Source organism: Leptonychotes weddellii, chromosome 7, assembly GCF_054177405.1.
Source record: "Leptonychotes weddellii isolate Sample4059 chromosome 7, ASM5417740v2, whole genome shotgun sequence".
Taxonomy (NCBI): domain Eukaryota; kingdom Metazoa; phylum Chordata; class Mammalia; order Carnivora; family Phocidae; genus Leptonychotes; species Leptonychotes weddellii.
Window position 1 is genome coordinate 84,202,560 of NC_138375.1, and position 19,572 is coordinate 84,222,131.

Consider the following 19,572-nt stretch of genomic DNA (forward strand, 5'->3'; position numbering starts at 1 on the left):
GTGTCCGGATCGCGCGGCTCGGGAGGAGGTACCCTGACAGGCCCAACCGGACGCGGGGAGGGAGCGAGAAGGGCAGGCGGGGCGGGCACGCCTCTTCCGCCCTGGGCCCGGAAGGGTGATGTGGCTGGGGCTTCGCCGGCCTCACTATGGTAAGAATTGGGGCGGTGGGGTCGCAGCCTGGCTTTGTGAAGGGGCTGTGGGCGCGAGCTAGGGCTGGAGGGTTGGGCGGCGGCCCTCGGTGCGCGGGCCAGGGAGCCCTGTCACTAGCTTGATTCTGCCGGGGCTCGGAAGATGCTCAGACCCGGAAACCATGTGGCCCCTGCACGCCCAGCCAGGGAGAACCAGGGCCCACCGCCCGAGAGACCCCGCGGTCGCAGGTCCCAGCGCCTCCCGCACACTCCACCTTTCTGACTTGTTTCGAAGAAGTGCGCTGGTTGACTTAACCCAATCGTTTTTACATACTCTCTATGGTCATTGACCCTTGGAGGCATGGAGCTTCTTGAGTTTGCGCTTGTTATTTCGCGTCCTCTAATGTCTGAGGGCCTGGCCCAGGTGTTTCATTGTTGTCTTTAGAAACCCCAGGCTCCACCTCTTAATTTTCGTCTGTTGAGTTAGTGACCTTTCAGGCTCTTCCTACTCTACAAACTAGATTTTAAACATTGGCGATCTCTGGAGAAGTGGTTTTTCTTCTAGGAATGTACTTGGGGTTGCGTTTGGCCTCGGACCTTCCTTCCCCACACATTTTTACGGTTGTATTTATGATTTTGTGTTATTGCAGATTCTTTGGTAGTTTGGGCCTCTTAGGAAAATTTAAAATGAGTCATGAAAAGTTTTCAAAAGAAACGCCTACGTTTTCAGGCAGAGGAAAAAAAGGTAGAGCCAGCATGGCCGGAGGACAGATACAGTAGTAGTAATACTGAAATCTCCCAAGCTGTCTGAAGCCCTTTTACCTTTGTTATAGTAAATGCCAACCGTCTGTACACCGGGTGAACTTAATGAAATCCACGGGCCAAATGTTGCATTTATAAGCATGTTTCTGGGGAAAGGATGATTATAGCATCAAAAACAAACATGACCCCCAAAAAAGCTATTGTGGGGTGAAAGTTACTGAGCTTATGTTTCCAGAGGTTCCTGCAGTACCCCATACAACACTAAACCCTTAGACATTTAATCGAAAACTCATTTGTTTCTTGCTTTAGCCCAACTACTTTGATTATAAATGGGGCATAAGTCACAGCGTCTTTCCTGGAGAACTTACAGAGAAAATGGCAGTCTATTGACAGGTTATTCCTTTCCTAGCCAAGAATGTACTCCAGCTTCTTTGCCTACCTATCACACGATCGGATGAGTATACTTGCTCTTAAAGAGTGTCATTAGAGAACTATTACTTAACTTAGAGAATTTGATTCCTTTTTCAATTTAAAAAGAATAGAGACTGTTACTTTTTCTTTTTTTAAGTAATCTCTATCTGCAACAAGAAACATGCTCTACTGACTGAGCCAGCCAGGTGCCCCTAGAAATTGTCACTCTTAATTCTTGTACTTCTTCCTAGATGCTGAAGTTTATTCTACTCATAGTACAAGTCAAAGATCCATTTTCATCATCTTAGTGTCTTATCAACTAGCTAATAGCAAGACAGATACTGTGTTTAAGATTAACAGTATTTAAACTTTTAAGAACTTCAGAGTGCCTTGTTCTCCCTCTTAGTATCCTTCAAGATTTATCTCAAGTTTCATCTCTTCCCAAAAATCCTTCCCTACCCCTTCTATTTTCTTCTCCTGGGTCTCCATTTGGGCATCCACAGTCCATGTATATACCTCCAGTGTACCTCCAGCCATAGCACTTACCACAAAAAAACAGCAATACATTGTTGCATATATTTCCTCCCTCTCTAGCTGGAGTTTTCTAAAGTAGAGACCAGGTCTTCTAATATCTACCTCACAATGACAGGTAGAGTTAGTACTCAAAGGATTGCACATCTGGGGAAACAGAGTCATGTAAAATATGCTAAGTGTCTTTAAGGACTTCACAGTCCACTGAAGGAGATTATTAAATAAGTAAATTCCACGTGTTTTCTGTTATGATAAAGAGAAACAACGTGTAGTGGAAAGAGCTCTGAGAAATGAGATGGCCAACCAATTCAGTCCAAATTTCTGGGCATCGATAGTTTTTAAAAGCTTCAAGTGATTCTTTTTTTTTAGATTTTATTTATTATTTGAGAGAGAGAAAGATTGAGAGAATGAGTGGGGGGAGGGGCAGAGGGAGGAGCCCAACAATGTGGGACTCGATTCCAGAACCATGGGATCATGACCTGAGCCAAAGATAGACACTTAACTGACTGAGCCACCCAGGCGCCCAAAAGCTTCAAGTGATTCTTATGAACAGCCAGGCTTCATACCACATTTGACTCCAAATATTGAAAAGTTTTTCCCTTTTATCAATCTTTGTCATTTCCAATTGCATGGTCAGAACACTTTTCTTCATAACAGGATTTGCAGTTTGCCCTTTGGAATACTTTTGTCTTATCAAATTATCAACATGTAAAGTATTATTCCTTCATATTTTTTTTAAGTCTGCTTATCATGGTTCTATGTATACTTTCTCCTATTAACACCTTTGATCCCCTTGTTTTATATTTAGATCTCTGGTGTCTATAAAATCGCTCTGAAACTAAGCAACACAAACACAGCAAATACATTATAGATACCATGACAATGAGATGAAAATAAGTGCAAATGACCACCTATATTGCCAGGGGAGAACACTGCAGTGAGGTGCTTCTACTCTGAACTGTACCTTTTCTCATAGTCATGAAAGTTCTTAATTTTAAGTGGAAAGGTTAAATAGAAAAGGTCTACATTTTTGAAACAGGACCAATGAGATCAAATGGCTATTTAGTCCAGCTCCTCATTTTACAAGTGAAATTAAACTAATAATATAGAGGTGCAGATTTATCCAAGGACAAATTAATATACTGGATTACTTCCTAAATAATGCAAATGTTTAATGGCCACTGATGTTAAGAGGTTTTTAACATCAAGACATTAAGTAATCCTGGTTTCTTGGTTTCAAATTAAACCAAGATAATTTGCATATGGGGTACAATTTCAGTGCTGCCTTACAGTAAGCAACAAAGGTTGAACTTAGGTGCTAATAACACCAAAATAAAATGTCAGTATTTCTGTGTGTTAATGGAAATATTAATCACCTGTGGTCATTTATCTTGGGCAAGTGGGGAGGGGTGTGTTTGCACATTTATATACAGGCTTCATTTATCCCTGCATTTCCATGTTTTCCATTTTAAGAGAAAAGAGTGGTACATATAAATTTACAAGTAGAAACTAGTTGGAAAATGCTGGTCTGACCTAGATTTGTATGTGATAAAATGCTGACCTACTTTTGCAGTACTGTATAGTTTTTATCACAATTAGGTCAGGAATATCATTTCTGGGTCCTTTTACCTTCTGAGAGGGATAAATGACTAGTTTTGTGTAAAAGCCGTAAGTCTTAAAACAAGTAAAATTGTTACTATTTGGAGTTTTAAAAATTGTGAGTCTTTGGTATTCAATTCTTGTTTTAAAGTGAATTCCAGTTAAACCGAGGAATTAATATGTCCGTTAATTCCACGTAAGATGCAATCAACATTTGAAGCTCCCATGCAGTGTTACGCATAAAGAAGGCCCTTAATCCACATATTGGTTAAACAGTTTATTTTGATAATGCTAAAAATAAATAAATAAGCTGTAGGGAGCTCAAGTGATCCAGGACTAATGAAGACTGTAGGCTTAGTCTTTTCTGTAGATTAAGTACAGTTAGCAACCAGTCACTGAGCACTCCAGACAACTGTTCAGCATATTAATATGTATATTTCTGCTGCCTTTCTCATTGCTTCTTTGTGCCTTTATACTGCTGGGATCTTTCCCCTGTTTTCTCTCTATTCGTAATGTTTTGGATGGTTTCATAAACTATTTTTATATATACATCTAAAAACAAAACCTTACGCTGAATTCTTGCCTTTATAACCAAGCTTAATGAATATAGTTTTAACATTCACTTGTGACTGAAAACAAGAAATTGTATCTTCATAGATAAAATGATAAAAATTGAATCTGAAAATATTCCTAACTTCAGATTGACTTGAGAGTAGAGAGTTTTTTAAAAGATGTGTTAACATCGCAAGTAGTTTTTTGTTTTAGCACTAAGCTTTGCATCAACAAATCTTCATCTATTCACTGATAAATTATTTCATCTACTGTAGTGGTGGCCAGATGAAAGTGAATTATTTTCGTTATTTCAGAAGGCCTAACAAATTGTGATTTACTTCAGAATGATTATACAAAGTGACTCATCAAGTTGATTTCTTTCTGGTTTGCATAATTTAATTTAGTATAATAGTACTAATTATTTGAAGCATATCAAAGTCTATGAGTAGTAGATGGGTCTGGAGTGTGGAGGGATAATAAAAGGGGCCTTTGGAGAAAAACAGTTTAGGATGTCCATTGCAGTTTTTTAGAAGAATGAACACAACTGCGAGAGTAACCGTCAAAAGGGCAAGGCTGCTGTATTCCACAACCCCAAGTGTTACCGTTCTGATTATATTTGAGGCTGTGCTCCAGAGAGTCTAGGGAATGTTATTGGATACCTCTTAATAAAACGGAAGTGTTCATTGGTATAGCAGAATGCCCTCCCCCACTAAAAACAAAAATAAAACCCTGTAAATATGTTATCTTACTTGGCAAAAGAGACCCGACATATGTGATTAAGAAATTTGGAATGGGGAGGGGGATCAATTCATCACAAGTTTCCCTTTAAGAGGGAGGCAATAGGATCATAGTCACAAAAGAAGTATCAAGGTCAGTGGGATGAGGGGTCACTAGCTAAGGATTGCAGACAGCCTCTAGAAACTGGAGAAGGCAAGAAAACAGATTCTTTTCCCAGAGCCTCCAGAAGGAATGAGTTGTATTTTATAACTCCTTAGTTGCAGTGTACATTATTTGATATTTAATAGTTAGCTAAACTTGTTAAACTCCCTGGCACTGCCTGACTGAAAAGTAGGTAAACCTTAGATTTGAGAATTGAGGTTGTGGAATTTGATGCCAGCCAGCTAGCCTGCTTGGTCAGGTCATCCACACCTCTGGAAGATGTATATCTCTTAAAAATTAGGTGGAGTCAAAAACACTCATTGTCCCATATGCAAGTACTTTGAAGCTGGCTTCTTGGTAGAACTTTCTCTGAATTCCAGTTGGTGATATAAGGAGATTGAAATGTTGAGAGGGAATTACCTCAGGCCTTTATTTTACCCTCCAGCCTGGGCCCTTAACATAAACATGGGGGTATTTGTTTCTTCCGTCTGCATTTTCCAAAATATCATTGACAAGTAAGTATCAATGCAGAGCCATGTGTGGCAGTTTCTCTTGAATAGTTAGCCAAATATTCAGCACTCTAATCTACATTTTTTTAATATCATGCATTGTTAATTTGGAATTTAAGTATGCTCTTGAATTTGTTGAAATGTTCATTATTTGCAGTTGTTTTCAAGTTCCTGTTCATTCAACATTTTTCAGTGACTTCTGTGCTCTATTTTAATAGGCACAAGGGGTCGATGTGAACCTCAGTAAAATAGAGGAGACCATTACAATACAGTTTGATGGGTGCTCTCTATGATACACACCTGCACTACAATCCTGACTGCTTCGTATGGCAAGTGGGGACAGGGAAGACTTCACAGAGGAGATGACTCTTGAGTTGAAACCCGAAGATTAAGTCAGTTCACCAGGCAGGCAAAAATAGATGGCCTGTGCAGAAACACAGAGTACCTTGAAAAGGATGTCATGATCTGAAAAAAATTAAACAGTAAATGAATTTTACTTCCATTATCTTTTTTAAATCATCTTTTCCTCTATTTTGTGATCGACTATGCTTGCTTTTTTTCTTAACTTCTTCCTTTTTAATAACGTTTTCCTATTGAAAATCCCAATTATTTTTTCTACAAGAATAGGAACATCTGTTTCTTTTAAAACTGAGATGAAAATTTTATATCAGCGGACAACAGATGCTAAGCATTAAAAGGAATACTTAGGTAGTAGGGTAAGAAATGGTAGGCTAATGTCTATAGCTTTGAAACATTCTTGTTTGAATCTAAAAGACTTTACCACCTAAGATTATTTGTTTAAATTTTAGGGTCTATAAACCCCAGAAACAAAGTTGTATGTATCATATATTGCACATTTGTAAATGGTTTTCATTTATAAATGGTTTCACACATAAATGTATATATACACACCCCACTTCTGTAATAATAGGCATGTCTTTAAGTGCCTCTTAAAATCTTTTATTATATAAAAATTCAAACATACAAAGGTAGAAAGAAGAGTATAATGAAGCCTCACATCCTCGGCATTTCATCATCAACCCCACACCTCCCACCACACATAATGAATTATTTAGAAACCAATCCCAGACATCATATCATTTCAGCATTTTTTTTTCACTAGACATTTCAGGGAAAGAAAAAGTACACATCGCAAAATTGTGAAATTTAGATACTCCATTAGGAACATGATAAACCTACTTTGCAAACTGATTTTCCAGCCACGCTACTACATCAGTCCTTTGCTTAATACAATAAGCCTGCTCATTATTCCTTAAACATGCAAATTCCTGATTTTGTGAGGATGTTTTCCATGCTTTTGTCTCTTCTGGAGCCTGCTCTCTATTTGCCAACCTAATTGTGCCCTTTCTTGACTTCACTCAGTCCTTGCTTTCTCCTTGAAGCTTTTCCTGATTTTTCTTTATGAAAACAGCATTTTTTGCCAGTATGGTTCAGTCGCCACTCAGTACATGCTACAAAGAATTGCTAGTTATTTTTAAAATATATGTCCTGTTCTAAGTTGATTATAACTGCTGTATGCCTCAGTTGTCTCATATATAAAATACAGGTATTAGTAACACCTACCTCAAATATATGAGAATAAAATAATTAAAATAAGCCTTCAGTGAATATCAGTTATTGTTGTTAGCTACAGACTCCTGGAGGGAAGGAATCCTGTGCTATGTACCTTTTTAATCCTGTGTCTAGCCTCATGGTCCAGACAGAGTAGTTACTAGATACAGGTTTCGTATGTTGGCTGGCAAGAAATCTGTGCTTTGTATTTCATGAGGTTGTTATCAGGTACTATATTAATATAGTCACATACATGTTCAAAATATCTTTGAAAGATAAACATTGTGAAAAACTTACTGTTTTCTATATAGAATTTAGAGTTCATTTATTGGTTTATTTCAAGTTATAAAATTTGTACGCCTTTAACAAATATAAAATTAAAATCCAATTCAATAAGAAACCAAGATATACTAAACTTTATCCTTTGTATATCCATGAAGAAATGATTTGCGGGCGCCTGGGTGGCTCAGTTGGTTAAGTGACTGCCTTCGGCTCAGGTCATGATCCTGGAGTCCCGGGATCGAGTCCCGCATCGGGCTCCCTGCTCGGCAGGGAGTCTGCTTCTCCCTCTGACCCTCCTCCCTCTCATGTTCTCTGTCTCTCATTCTCTCTGTCTCAAATAAATAAAATCTTAAAAAAAAAAAAAAAAGAAATGATTTGCATACAAAACAACTATTAAAATAGTAATTACAAATTTTATCTTTTTCAGACCATAAAAGTTATTTGAGAATTCCAGAAAAGTTGAGAATTGGGCCAAAAACCTTCCAAAGATAATGCATTCCCCCCTCTTGTTCACATAAACGTTTACATAGCTGAAGATATGCTGATTATGAAATTTTGTGTGCTGTTTTCCCCACTGCTTAGCATTGTACCTAAGCATTTTTTTGTCTTTAAGAATATTGGTAAATACCATGTATAATTTCTTAATGTTTTGAATAGTTTGTAAATACTTACCATAAAAGTATGTAACAGGTTAAAAAATATTGACAGTTTCTGACAAGGTTCGTTCTTGTTTTAGGATTCTCCTGGCTGTTCTTGCTTATTTATTTTTCCATATGAGCTTCAGAATCAGTTGTGTATTTCAGAAATAACTGGTATTGAGTTCACTTTAAATTTATAGATTAGCTTTATGATGTTGCCTTCCAATGTAAGAACATGGTATACAACTCCATTCTACTTTTATTTTTTCAGTACATTTAAAGGTTTTGCCAGTTTTGTTCTTTAATGCCAGTGCTGCACTCCTTGTTAAGCTTATTCCTAGATATTTCAGCTTTTTGTTCTACTTGCTATTATAAATAGAAACTTTGTTTCCATTATGTCTTTCCGCTAGTTGGTAACGTAATTCTGAAGGCTGTTGATCTAAGTATTTTAGTTAGGTACCCAGCCACCTTACTCAATTCCCTTGTTGTATATAATCATTTTTCACTGGATTCTTTTGGGCTTTTCAGGTAGCACTTATTATTTGTAAGTAACAATTTTGCCTTTCTCAAAAAATTTTGTAACTCTTACTCTTTGTCTAACTTCTGACACCATAGAAGGTCCTTCTGAGTTTACTAAAGAAGCATATTGCTAGCTACTGTGTGAGACTGATATATTTTATCTACCTTATGTAATGGAAATATTATTCTTATATATATATATATAATGGTATTCCTGCACTTTCAAAAAATTGTTTTATTTATTCGGCCATTACTTACTGGTCTCCTATGTGGTAGGTACACAGTCATATCCTGGAGTTCAGAGCCTGATGAGACGTCCACTTTCAGGGATGAGTATTATAAAATGTATAACAGTTCCTGTGAGAACAGAAAGGAGAGTTCTGTGTGAAAAAAAGGAGAGGGGAGGTCAATGGGTTCAAGGAGACTTCCTGGAGAAGATGATGCTTGAGCTGAATTTTGAGTAGATTGAGTCCACCTCCATTTTCCTTTGATTGGAAAACTGATTTCCTGTGATTCCGATGTTAAATTTTTTGAATAACTTTTAAGAATGAGCAGTGAAAGAGCAAGTGGTTTTTCTTCACCAAAACCTAATAGCTTAGTATTAGTCAGTGCATGCAACATGATTGCTTAAATGTGGAGCATTCTTATCCTAACAGAATTTCAGAATTGAAAGAAACCTTAGCCAACATTTAGTCTATATCCCCATTCTCCACCCAGTTTTACGGATGTGAAAGAGAGACTGAGGTTAATGGTTCAGCTGAAGTCATACGGCCAGCTATGCTCAGAGCCTGTAAACTTTATGTCCTACCTAGTAGTCTGGGCTCCTAGAACATCTGTATTAATTACATATTGATTCAGTTTTGGTGAGATATTTTAGATTCATGACATTTTTGGTAGTGTTTTCAAGTTCTCGAATTTAGAATTTTTGTTGCATCTTCTGCATTCCTTAGCCCAAAGAATGGAGAGGAAAGTACACTCTTGGAATACCTTATGATTTGGGGTTTTAAGTGTTCTCAGACATGCCATTCTGTTTGTCTTTGAGAAGAACAAAAGTATGATTCTTAATATAGAATTGTCTAGCAGTTTTTACCTATGCTGTTTTTCTTGTGATATTAATTTTTCTTTTTCTCTTTTTAGTCTGCCATTTTCAATTTTCAGAGTCTGTTGACTGTAATCTTGCTGCTTATATGTACCTGTGCTTATATCCGATCCTTGGCACCCAGCCTCCTGGACAAAAATAAAACTGGGTATGTTACTAATGATATCTAATCACCCAAATTAGGTCCTATAGACATTGAAGGTAAATTACCATAAAAGTCATTAAATAATCTAATTCCTATATGTAACTTAGTTTTGTAATAACTTTTTACATTCTCCCTCTATTTTTAAATCTGAAAACTTTGTATGCACAGAATCTTAATAAATAAAAAGATAAATATCAGAAGGGACCGGACATGTGTCAATAAAAAGTATACTTAAAAAGATACGACAGGTTTTTTTCTGGGATTAGAAATACAGTTTAACACTTTCAAAGATAGTGTTTGGCCTTAATTTTTTATGCAATAATTAGTAAAGTTGGTTATTAAAAAAAAAACAAAAGTTGGTTGTCATGTTTTTGAAGCATAAAACAGTTTGCAAGCACTGTGTCCATAAAAATATAATGTAGACATTTCCCTCTCCAGTCCAAGACTGCTCTAATCATATGGGCTCCCTATTAGTATCAGAAAGCAAATATCTTTGGAGAAATTTATTTAGCTTACATAAAGCAGTAATAAAAATTAAGTCTTGGGCTTGACACATCTCTTATATTATATGTTCACACCCTGAAAAAATTTGAGCTCAGTATGATACCACACAGAATTAAAATTTTAAAGTGCCACTTCATAACACAAAAATACATGTTGAATTCAACCAAAAGGAAAAGTATATAAAAAAACAGAGACTATGTGGTGGAAGCTATGTAAATTTTCTTCACCTTGCATATTTATTAATTTCTATGAAAAATTATCTTAATCCTTTCTTAATAAAAACCTATACCTCTTAATCATTTTAAGAAATAAAAGAATGAAAGAACACTGCACATAGGAATAATTATCTCCAGCACCTATATTGGGCCAAATAAGGATCCTGCAACATCAAATTCTGTTTTTCCACTAATAAAAATCTATAAGAGGCAAGGTGATATAGTCAGCTATGAGAATAATAATTTCTGCTTCTCTCCTTCACCTCCATGCTATCTTTGAGGACATAATTAGCATTTATTCAGACATTCTGTCATCTAAATTATTTGGCTTTTGTTACCATTTCTTCCTTTTTATTTCCTAGGGTTGTTCAAACATGTATAAAGGAATAAATAGAACCTTTAACGAGTTTGAATATTAAAAATCCCTAATCCTGTTCTAATAAACTGATCATCTGTTGCTATTAGCCTGAGGGATTTTATTTAACCTACTGATGTTATTTATCCATCAGTTTTTATGACAATGCCCCTCTTCCTTTGTAAACATTGACTTTTCACCACGTTTTTTTCTCTGAAGTCCTCTTGCACTTAGTCTTCACTCACTTTGTCCATTTTTTGAAATTATATAGTACATTGTCCCTTTGTGAAGTTGTATAATCTTACTTGTTGCTTAGCTGTGCGTGAAGCCTTTCCACCCAACCACATTGTTTTATTTCTTCCTTCCCTTTTTCTGCAACCCCTGACTATTGACTTAAAGCATATGGTGGAAACCAGTAAACATCCTCGTTGATGTGTTGCTTGGTATTGTAATATAATACATAACATCTACCTAATAAGATATTTAACTGTTTATTTCATTATAAAAACAATCACATAGTAGAATAGAATATTTATGGTTGTCTGATGTTGTTGTGAAGAAAGTAGGTTGCATGTGGAAAAGTCTGCTCCTCATTCTTTGGGGAGCAGGAATACATCCATTACATGCTACATTAAAAAAAGGAGTTCTCAGGGCTGCCAACCTTACAGTAGAGGTTGAGTAGTAGTATATTTCTCCTACATGTAATACCAAAGAAATAGCATGCCTATTTCTATATTTTGAACCATATACTGATACAGTCAACCATTAAAAGACTTTTTAAAAAATTTTACTTCTATTTATATAAATGTTAGGCCCCATTTTATTTTCACTTGTATATAAGAAATATTTTCTCTGGGAGAAATTCTTAACAGGCTATTGTCCTTTTCTGTTACAATATATGTTTTTACGAGACTCATTAAACTGCCCTTTCGTTATAGTGAATATTCCATGTTTAAGTAGAGATATCTAGCCTAATTGGATAAAACAGGTTCTTGATGAATTCACTCTTGAAAATAACAATTTTTTTGCTGCTTCAAATAATAGAGAATTAAAAAGCAGCAATAAACAGTTGGTACTTTGCCTCATTTCCTATTATCATAGACCTGATTAGCTTTATCAGCAGATATACTTATTGGCTTATAGCCATAGAAACCAAGCAATGTAATTGTATTGGTTTTTCCTAACTAATAAAGTTCTTGTGTTTTAATAAATAGCATTTGGCATATGACAGAAATATGTCTAGGTAGGGAAATATGGGAAAGGCCAAAGTGGTACTGATAAATCTCTTAAGTTGCCTGAGTTAGGAAACTTTTTTCATTTGTATAATTTTTAGTATATGTGTTGTAACAACTTCCTAATGATGCTTTGAGTTATTTCTAGGTTATCAAACCTGAAATGACCCTGATTGTGATCATATGGTTTTAGATTATGTTCTGTGGGACTCTTAGCTTCCCATGGAGGAGCTTCGGGTGTCGCGCCTCTGAGGCCCTCATCCATAGTAGCTTTAAATCAATGTGCATGTTATAATCAATAGGTTTTTAGAATCAAGGAACCATGGCATTGCAGATGACTAACCAATTGTCTTCCATTTTTTGATGACGTGTAAGCCAATTTTAAGTGATATCTGAAGTTACTGTCACATGTGCCTTTAACCTATGTATTACTGAACACAGCACATGTTAGTTACTATTCTGAAGAATTTCTGTGTAATAACACATTTAATCCTTATAACAAGCCTATGAAGGTGAGTGCTATTAAAGAGAAAATAACTTGCTCACAGTTATACAACCAATTAAGTAGGATTAAACTTAGGCACAATCTGGCCTTTATGTTATCCTACATTATTTTCAAGAGTATATTTGATTTTTGTCCTTTTATTCCTATAGTAAAATTGTTGCACCTGTCAGAATGTCCATCCTTCAAAATAAACTTGTATCTTTGCCCATTTCATGTCATCTGAACTAACAGACTTTTTGCTTTGAGGTCAGGAAGTTATACTTCAGAGGAGGAATATATATAGAACTTAATCGAACAGTAATTTCTTTCAGTCTTAACCACACATATATAATTATTCATCAGCCAGCCATCTCTTAGGGCAAAAAAAAAAAAAAAGCATGACATAAATTTCCCTGGAATTTACGTATTTCAATTTTGTTACACCAGTCCTAACCTATGCAATAAGTACCTCTAAGTACCACTAATTTATCTTGATTTGTAGCCTTGTATAACACCATTTATAATTCTCTTCTTTTGTCAGAGCAACAAAATAGTTGTCTACAATGTTTTTATATCTTTTAGCTATCTCTATTCATTGAATGACTCAGTTGATTTTCTTCTAAAGCTCATACTTTTTATACATGCTGAATAAGTGAAATATGCATATAATTTGTATTTAATTCATAGTATATTCATAGAATTGCGATGAACATCTTCATTCTAATTCTTATTTCCAGAATGTATGTGTTTTAAATGCCATATTTAGTTGACTCATACACAGTGTACTCTAAGCACATATTTTTTTTATATCCTTCCTTATTGAGTTGACATAGTTTTGTAAATGCTATCATTGGAGTTCATGGTTATAAATCATTTAAATATAGAACTACATTCTGTAAAAGTAATTTCTTTAGTATGAGAGTTTTATTTTTTCATGTCAAAAACACCCAAACCAACTGTGTTCATTTACCATTTTCTCAAAATTAATGTTTATGTAAAATGGCATATGTATTTTCTACTTTTGAGAGTAAAGCACTTGAAGTTGACTGAATTAATTCTACAATAAAAAGCCCTGTGCACATTTTTGCTGCACGTATTAGTTTACCGTGGGTTTAACCTAGGATACCACATGTATTCCAGTTTGTAACAGTTTATATACACTAACATTTGGTAAGCAAGTGTGTCCTACTTTCCTACATAAATGGTGGCTCAATATCAAATAAATTTCAGTTTTGAAGTACGAGAAGGTAAAAATGCCAGTTGGTAATGAATGCTCTCTAGGATACTGAGAAAATGATTTACCTTTCCCAATAATCAATAGCTACTTTTTCCTTTTTTATTCTATGCAGATTGTTGGGTATATTTTGGAAGTGCGCCAGAATTGGTAAGTGTCTATTATAATCTCCACATCTTCAGCTGTAAATTGTTGGGCAGTTTACTTATGGCATATTCACACAAGTCAAATGTCAGTTTTAAAACTCCAGGCTTCCCAATTTTGTGCACTACTAGAAGTTTGTAGAATTCCCCAAACTCTTTCCTTATGCTATTTAAAGCTAGACGTGGTAGATACCTCAAAATACTTAATTAGCAGGAAGATGGAAACTACAAGAAAAATCTAATTCAGAAATCAAATTCTGTGCATTCCCTAGTGTTGAGATTTCAGACAGATGTGTACAGTTTTATGCACACATGCTTATAGTATAGAACATGCTACTCTGTATAATGTGTACTATTTTTATAACTAAGGATAACTTTCCCATCTAATGAAAGGCTTGCTAAGCAACCATCTAAACATACTCATTTTATTCCCCCATGCTAAGTCCAAGAATGTTAGAATGTTATTTGTTGCTTTTGGAAAGCATTAACTGTTTCACCTATCAAATTTGTGATCATAGCTGAGTTTTGTTCTAATTGATTAAAGTTAAATATGATTATCTTCTAACTTTTCATTATAAAATTAGTAGTGTCATCGTGTGTTTATGTTTAAATAATAATATACTCTTATCCCATCCCTATATGTATATAACACTTAGCACAATGCCCAGTTCATGGCAGACTCTCAAATGATTGGCAAGTGAATGAATTAAAATGTACTTTACTGATGTAATTTGCCAGTATTCTCAAATAATAGGTTATACCCTTTTTAACATAGCTAGTTCCAAAAAAAAACATTACAGAGCATTTGTGATTGTTCCACTTGGATGGAACAAAATGAATATTTCTCCTCTTTGGAATTATTTACATGACCCCCTCCAAAAAAAGTTAGATTTTAGTACTCTTCCAGTATTTAATTTGTATGTAACTGTTTTTTTCTTTTATAAAGTTATGAGACTTTCATAATAAGAGAAAAATGTTGCTGCATTTGATGGTTAGTCTAGTTAGCCAGTCTGACAACAGCCTGAATTACCCACCCCAATGAATCACTTTAAATAGGAAGGGGGAGTTTAGGAGTCATGTCCCTTAGATAAGCTGCTTTCTATCTAGAGTATTGTTTTCTTTTGGATTCATTTATCATAGATAATGGAAAATTTAGAAGATGGTCCATAACAGGAAACAAAATTGATTAAAGATTAAAAACCACTACAGACTAAGATTTTGTAACATTTAGAAGTTTTTCTAAATAAAACATACTTCAGAAATATGTTGTTAGCCACTAACATAAATAAGTGTGAAGGAGCAGGTTTTCTTCCCTTGAGCTTTTGGTGATAGGCAAGACCCGTTAACAGTGGAAGTTGTCAGCGTCATACCAAATTATATAGAACTCCTTTTAAAATCTGTTACAATGAGATTATAAGATTTGTTGGCCTTTCAGGTGTCTTGCTATAGAAAATGACAGTGTACTATAAATAGTTTCAGAGTACTTTTGGGGCCCTCAATCTAATGTATTGACCATTGAAACAGACATCTTCTTGAGAATTCATAGTGCTTTTAACATGTTAACCTGTCCTTCCTCAGTGTTCTTTGTCATACTTTATTATCTCATAGGGTGATAGACATGTGAATCTTGATCACTGACTTTAGATAGGTAAACCCTAGATAAGTGGTTATCAATCAGGACATTTAACTGTGTCTGGAGACACTTTTGTCTGTCACAACTAGAGTGGGGGGACATATACTGAGTATAAATCATGGATGTTGCTAAACATCCTACAAGGGGCACAGAACAGCCCCTTACATAGAATGAGCCCAAAATGTCAGTAGTGCCAAAGTTGAGAGGGCCCAACCTAGATTTATAGAGATTTGTGGTACAGACTTATCTGACATCCAGTCATGCTGAACAGCTGCAAAGCCTGAAATAACAGTAGAAATCTTAATCATTTTAAAAATAACCAAGAAGGGAGAGATAAAGAGACAGAAGAGCACCCTTGATGGCCAATTCTGATAGCTAGTAGTAAATGTAAATACATGTAAACCAAATTGCTTGTTTCAAAGCCAAGTCACCCAGAAAATGAAATAATATTGTCAAGGAACAGAATGCAAAGAATACCTCAAGAAAACTTCAAAGAGAGAACATAATGGAAGAACAAGACCGTTCTAATACAGTGAAATTCTCTGGATCAGAGTAATACTGAATATTCATTGGTAAAAATATAAAAAGTCTAGAGTTAGGAGGTAGAGCTTTCACCTTAATATTATGAAGTTGCTAATTCATAAATAAAAGATTTTAATTAAGGGATTTTAAATTAAATGTTAAGGTATTTTAAATCCATTTTGTGTAATAAATTAGAGAAGTATGTACAGCTTCATTCAGTAGCCAACCTAGGTGACCGTTTTCAACAATTGTCACTTAAAAGTATAGCTGAAAGTGAGGGTTGCTGGAGTGGGGGGTGGGGTGGGAGGGATGGGGTGACTGGGTCATAGACACTGGGGAGGGTATGTGCTCTGGTAAGTGCTGTGAATTGTGCAAGACTGTTGAATCTCAGATCTGTACCTCTGAAACAAATAATGCAATATATGTTAAGGGAAAAAAAAAAGAAGAAAGTAGCAGGAGGGAAAGAATGAAGGGGGGCTAATTGGAGGGGTAGACGAACCACGAGAGACGATGGACTCTGAAAAACAAACTGAGGGTTCTACAGGGGAGAGGGGTGGGAGGATGGGTTAGCCTGGTGGTGGGTATTGAGGAGGGCACATTCTGCATGGAGCACTGGGTGTTATGCACAAACAATGAATCATGGAACACTATATCTAAAACTAATGATGTAATGTATGGGGATTAACATAAGAATAAAAATTAAAAAAAAAAAAGACCAGATTTAAAAAAAAAAAAAAGTATAGCTGAAAGTTTAAGGCATCTAGTCTGTAGCTCTCTCAATGATTTCCTGTAGTATCATCTGTTTTTTTGTCTAATTATAAACTGTGCCTTTCTTTTTGCTTGGTCAGTTATTTTCATTTTTTTCTCTTGACTGTATGAATGTCATAGGTTAAATGGTTCAATTAAAGTATTCGTTCATGCCAATTATGTGAAAGCATTAGCTTTTCATTTTGGCAAAATGGCTCAGAAAATGTTGATGCTGATATGCTGCTTTCTCAGCCATATGCTCCTCTCTTATCTTGACACAGAATATATCCACCAAGGAAGGATGCAATTTTAATAGGAAAAGGCCCAGCCAAATCATCTTATCATGTTACACATCACATTACAGCAACTGTTTCACATTCACTTAAACAGACCTAAGACCAGACAAGAAGTAACATTCTTACCCAAGTTCAACTAAAGATGTTTAGTTCTACCACATGGCAATCTCTTTTAAGAAAATTAAAAACAGGAAAATGAAACCCATATGTAAATTATAGCATTCTGAGTTGGAAGATGAGGAAGAGAAAAACTTTCTCAAAACTTAATTTCCAGCAGATGGAAAATTTAGGGCAATATTAATTTCTTTTTTTAGGTGTTTAATAAGACAGTATTGACAATTAGAGTATCTAGCCCTAATTAGAGTGACTGGCTTGCTTATGAAGTCCACCTGAAAATTATGTCTGAATGGTTTGGTTTGGCTTGATAACTTGGGTTGTTGCCCAGAAAATTAACATTGGTTAAAAATGATGACCCAAGTTACTTTTTAGTTTAAAAACTGTTTTTTTCCAGTTGAGATAGTGGCATTGTGAAAATGCTTTTGTCTCACATTTTAAATTTTCCTTTAGCTAGAACGCAGCCCAATGTCTAAGGATAGAAAAACACTTTCAGACAAACAACAAATGTTTCTTTTACTTGTATGTGTATAATATCTTTTGTGAATATTGTCATTGAGCAGACACAAAGGTAAAATTAATAGCAATATGACCTTGTGAGCTCTTCGAGGAAGCTCTGAAAATAAAACCGACCTTGAGGATTTTAGTTGATGAGGATGGTCAAGATTGACATTTTCCAGAGGTCATTAAACTTGCCAAATAAAATAGTTCCTTGCTGAAGAAACTTAGTTACTGGAAGAGAGCTGATATTAAACATCATAGAAAAACACAAAAACAGTCTCTACTACAGGACACCAGGTATATGTCTATGATTATTTCTAGAAGTAGCACATCACTCCCTCTTCTTCCTTCTTCCTTTCTTATGCATCCCCCCAGGCAGCATAAATGCCTGGTGCTTTGTACAGCCCTTCAATAAATGAAAAGCAGGAAAGAACGAGATGAGTTTGGGATAACTCACAATTACAGGGTCTCTATACAGTTTCACAAGCCAACTCCATTCTACTTCATGCAAAGGAAAGTCTCCAAGTAAAAACACTTAAAAAACACATGTGAAAATTGACATATAAATAAGTGGTTGTTTTAAGTTCTACACTTCTAACCCAAGAGTAATCATGAAGTCTTTCTTTAGAGATTCTAGTTAATATACAGTGTAATACTAGTTTCAGATGTATAATAAGTGATTCAACACTTCCATATATCAGGTGGTGCTCATCAGGACAAGTGTACCCCTTAATCCCCATCACCTGTTTCACCCATCCCCCCCCACCTCCCCTCTGGTAACCATCAGTTTGTTCCCTATAGTTAAGAGTCTCTTTCTTGGTTTGTAGCTTATGCCCATTTTTCAAGTGAAGTTTTACTGATCGCTCTTTGTTTATGTTCATCCATGAATGCTTATTTTTCCCCATTTAAGTGTCATGAATTGCTACCACTGAGGAAAAAAGTTATAGCTAAAAATTGTATGTTGAATTTCTTTTTATAGGTAGAAATTTCCCTTTTTTACAGGAAAAGAAGCAATATTTTTTGCCTTTAATTGAATTATTTGAGATCATTTGTCTTGGATCTGTGTCCTACATTCTGTATTGTATTTTTCAATAGCTGGGTTTGTGCAGTGGCACAGGAATTGGTGCATTAAGGGTTTTCTAAACACATGGAAAGGAGGTGGTCTTAGAAATAAATCAGCATGATTTAACTCATCCTATATTGTACTTGCTTTTATGCTGCATCTAGTTCTTGTTTGGCCCATCCCCCCAAATGTGTGGGCCTCCTAGGTAAGAACTTTATCTTGAGCCTTATGTACCCCTCTCCCGTAGTAAGTAATAACCTTATCATATCCATGTTAACTTAAACTCAGTTAATCAACATGAATATCTTCCCCTTTTTTTCAACAGGTGAACGGAAGAGTCCTTACATTGCAGTATGCTGTGTAGTGATGGCCTTCAGCATCCTCTTCATACAGTAGCTTGGAAGAATATCAGAATTTAATTGCTATCAGATTTCAGTATGAAAAAAGGACTTATTTACAGAAAATAATGGAATGAATGGTTAACCCTTTTATCTCTGAACATTGAATGAGATAAATTTCCAGTTGCTGTTCTCTATTTTTATTATTGGACCAATGTTCTATATAAATAGGATGTAACCATTTAATACTCGACGAGGTTAATATGTCTGTAACAATCAACCTCAGTACCATCACTACAATATTACATTCTGCAAATGTTATTCTGTTATGTCAGATACCAGTTTTTAGTGAGGTATCTCTAAGGCGCATAATAGAAAACAAAATTGGTAAATGACCCAAGTTTCTTTCACTGTGATTCGGGAATGATAAATCCTTATAGAATGAGACATTTTTCTGGACTAGCTTTTTTATTGGGAAAAAAAAAAAGGTTCCATTTGTGTTGGTAAGGATTGCATTCATATTTAATAATGCTTGCTTTTTCCTCTGGTCACACCAGAGCATTAA

At 35.4% G+C, this 19,572-nt stretch overlaps 2 protein-coding genes and 1 non-coding gene across 3 annotated transcripts in view; 2 read left to right on the forward strand and 1 right to left on the reverse strand.

Annotated features, from left to right (window-relative positions):
* The first annotated feature begins 1 nt into the window (after position 1).
* Positions 2-19,454, forward strand: TMEM167A (transmembrane protein 167A). Its single transcript, XM_006746128.3, has 4 exons — positions 2-149; positions 9,520-9,629; positions 13,766-13,800; positions 18,995-19,454. Exons 1-4 carry the CDS (start codon positions 147-149, stop codon positions 19,063-19,065), a joined length of 219 nt encoding a protein of 72 aa, XP_006746191.1. The 5' UTR covers positions 2-146; the 3' UTR covers positions 19,066-19,454.
* The window catches only part of LOC115936549 (uncharacterized), a 541,924-nt gene continuing 526,047 nt past the window's right edge, over positions 3,696-19,572 (reverse strand). Inside the window, exons 8-9 of the mRNA XM_081825587.1 lie at positions 8,641-8,739; positions 3,696-5,836 (exon numbers count right to left, since the gene is read on the reverse strand). The gene's annotated coding sequence lies outside the window, so the exon portion shown is untranslated. The remainder of the gene's footprint in view (positions 5,837-8,640; positions 8,740-19,572) is intronic.
* On the forward strand, positions 11,268-11,403 carry LOC115936550 (small nucleolar RNA U109). Its single transcript, XR_004071979.1, has one exon. It is a non-coding gene; the product is annotated as a small nucleolar RNA U109 (small nucleolar RNA).

What these genes read in the sequence shown, in the direction of transcription:
- TMEM167A (XM_006746128.3), top strand. An exon ending in CTGGACAAAAATAAAACTGG is followed by an intron (nt 9,630 to 13,765) that starts GTATGTTACTAA and finishes TATTCTATGCAG; the next exon opens with ATTGTTGGGTATATTTTGGA. An exon ending in TTGGAAGTGCGCCAGAATTG is followed by an intron (nt 13,801 to 18,994) that starts GTAAGTGTCTAT and finishes TTTTTTCAACAG; the next exon opens with GTGAACGGAAGAGTCCTTAC.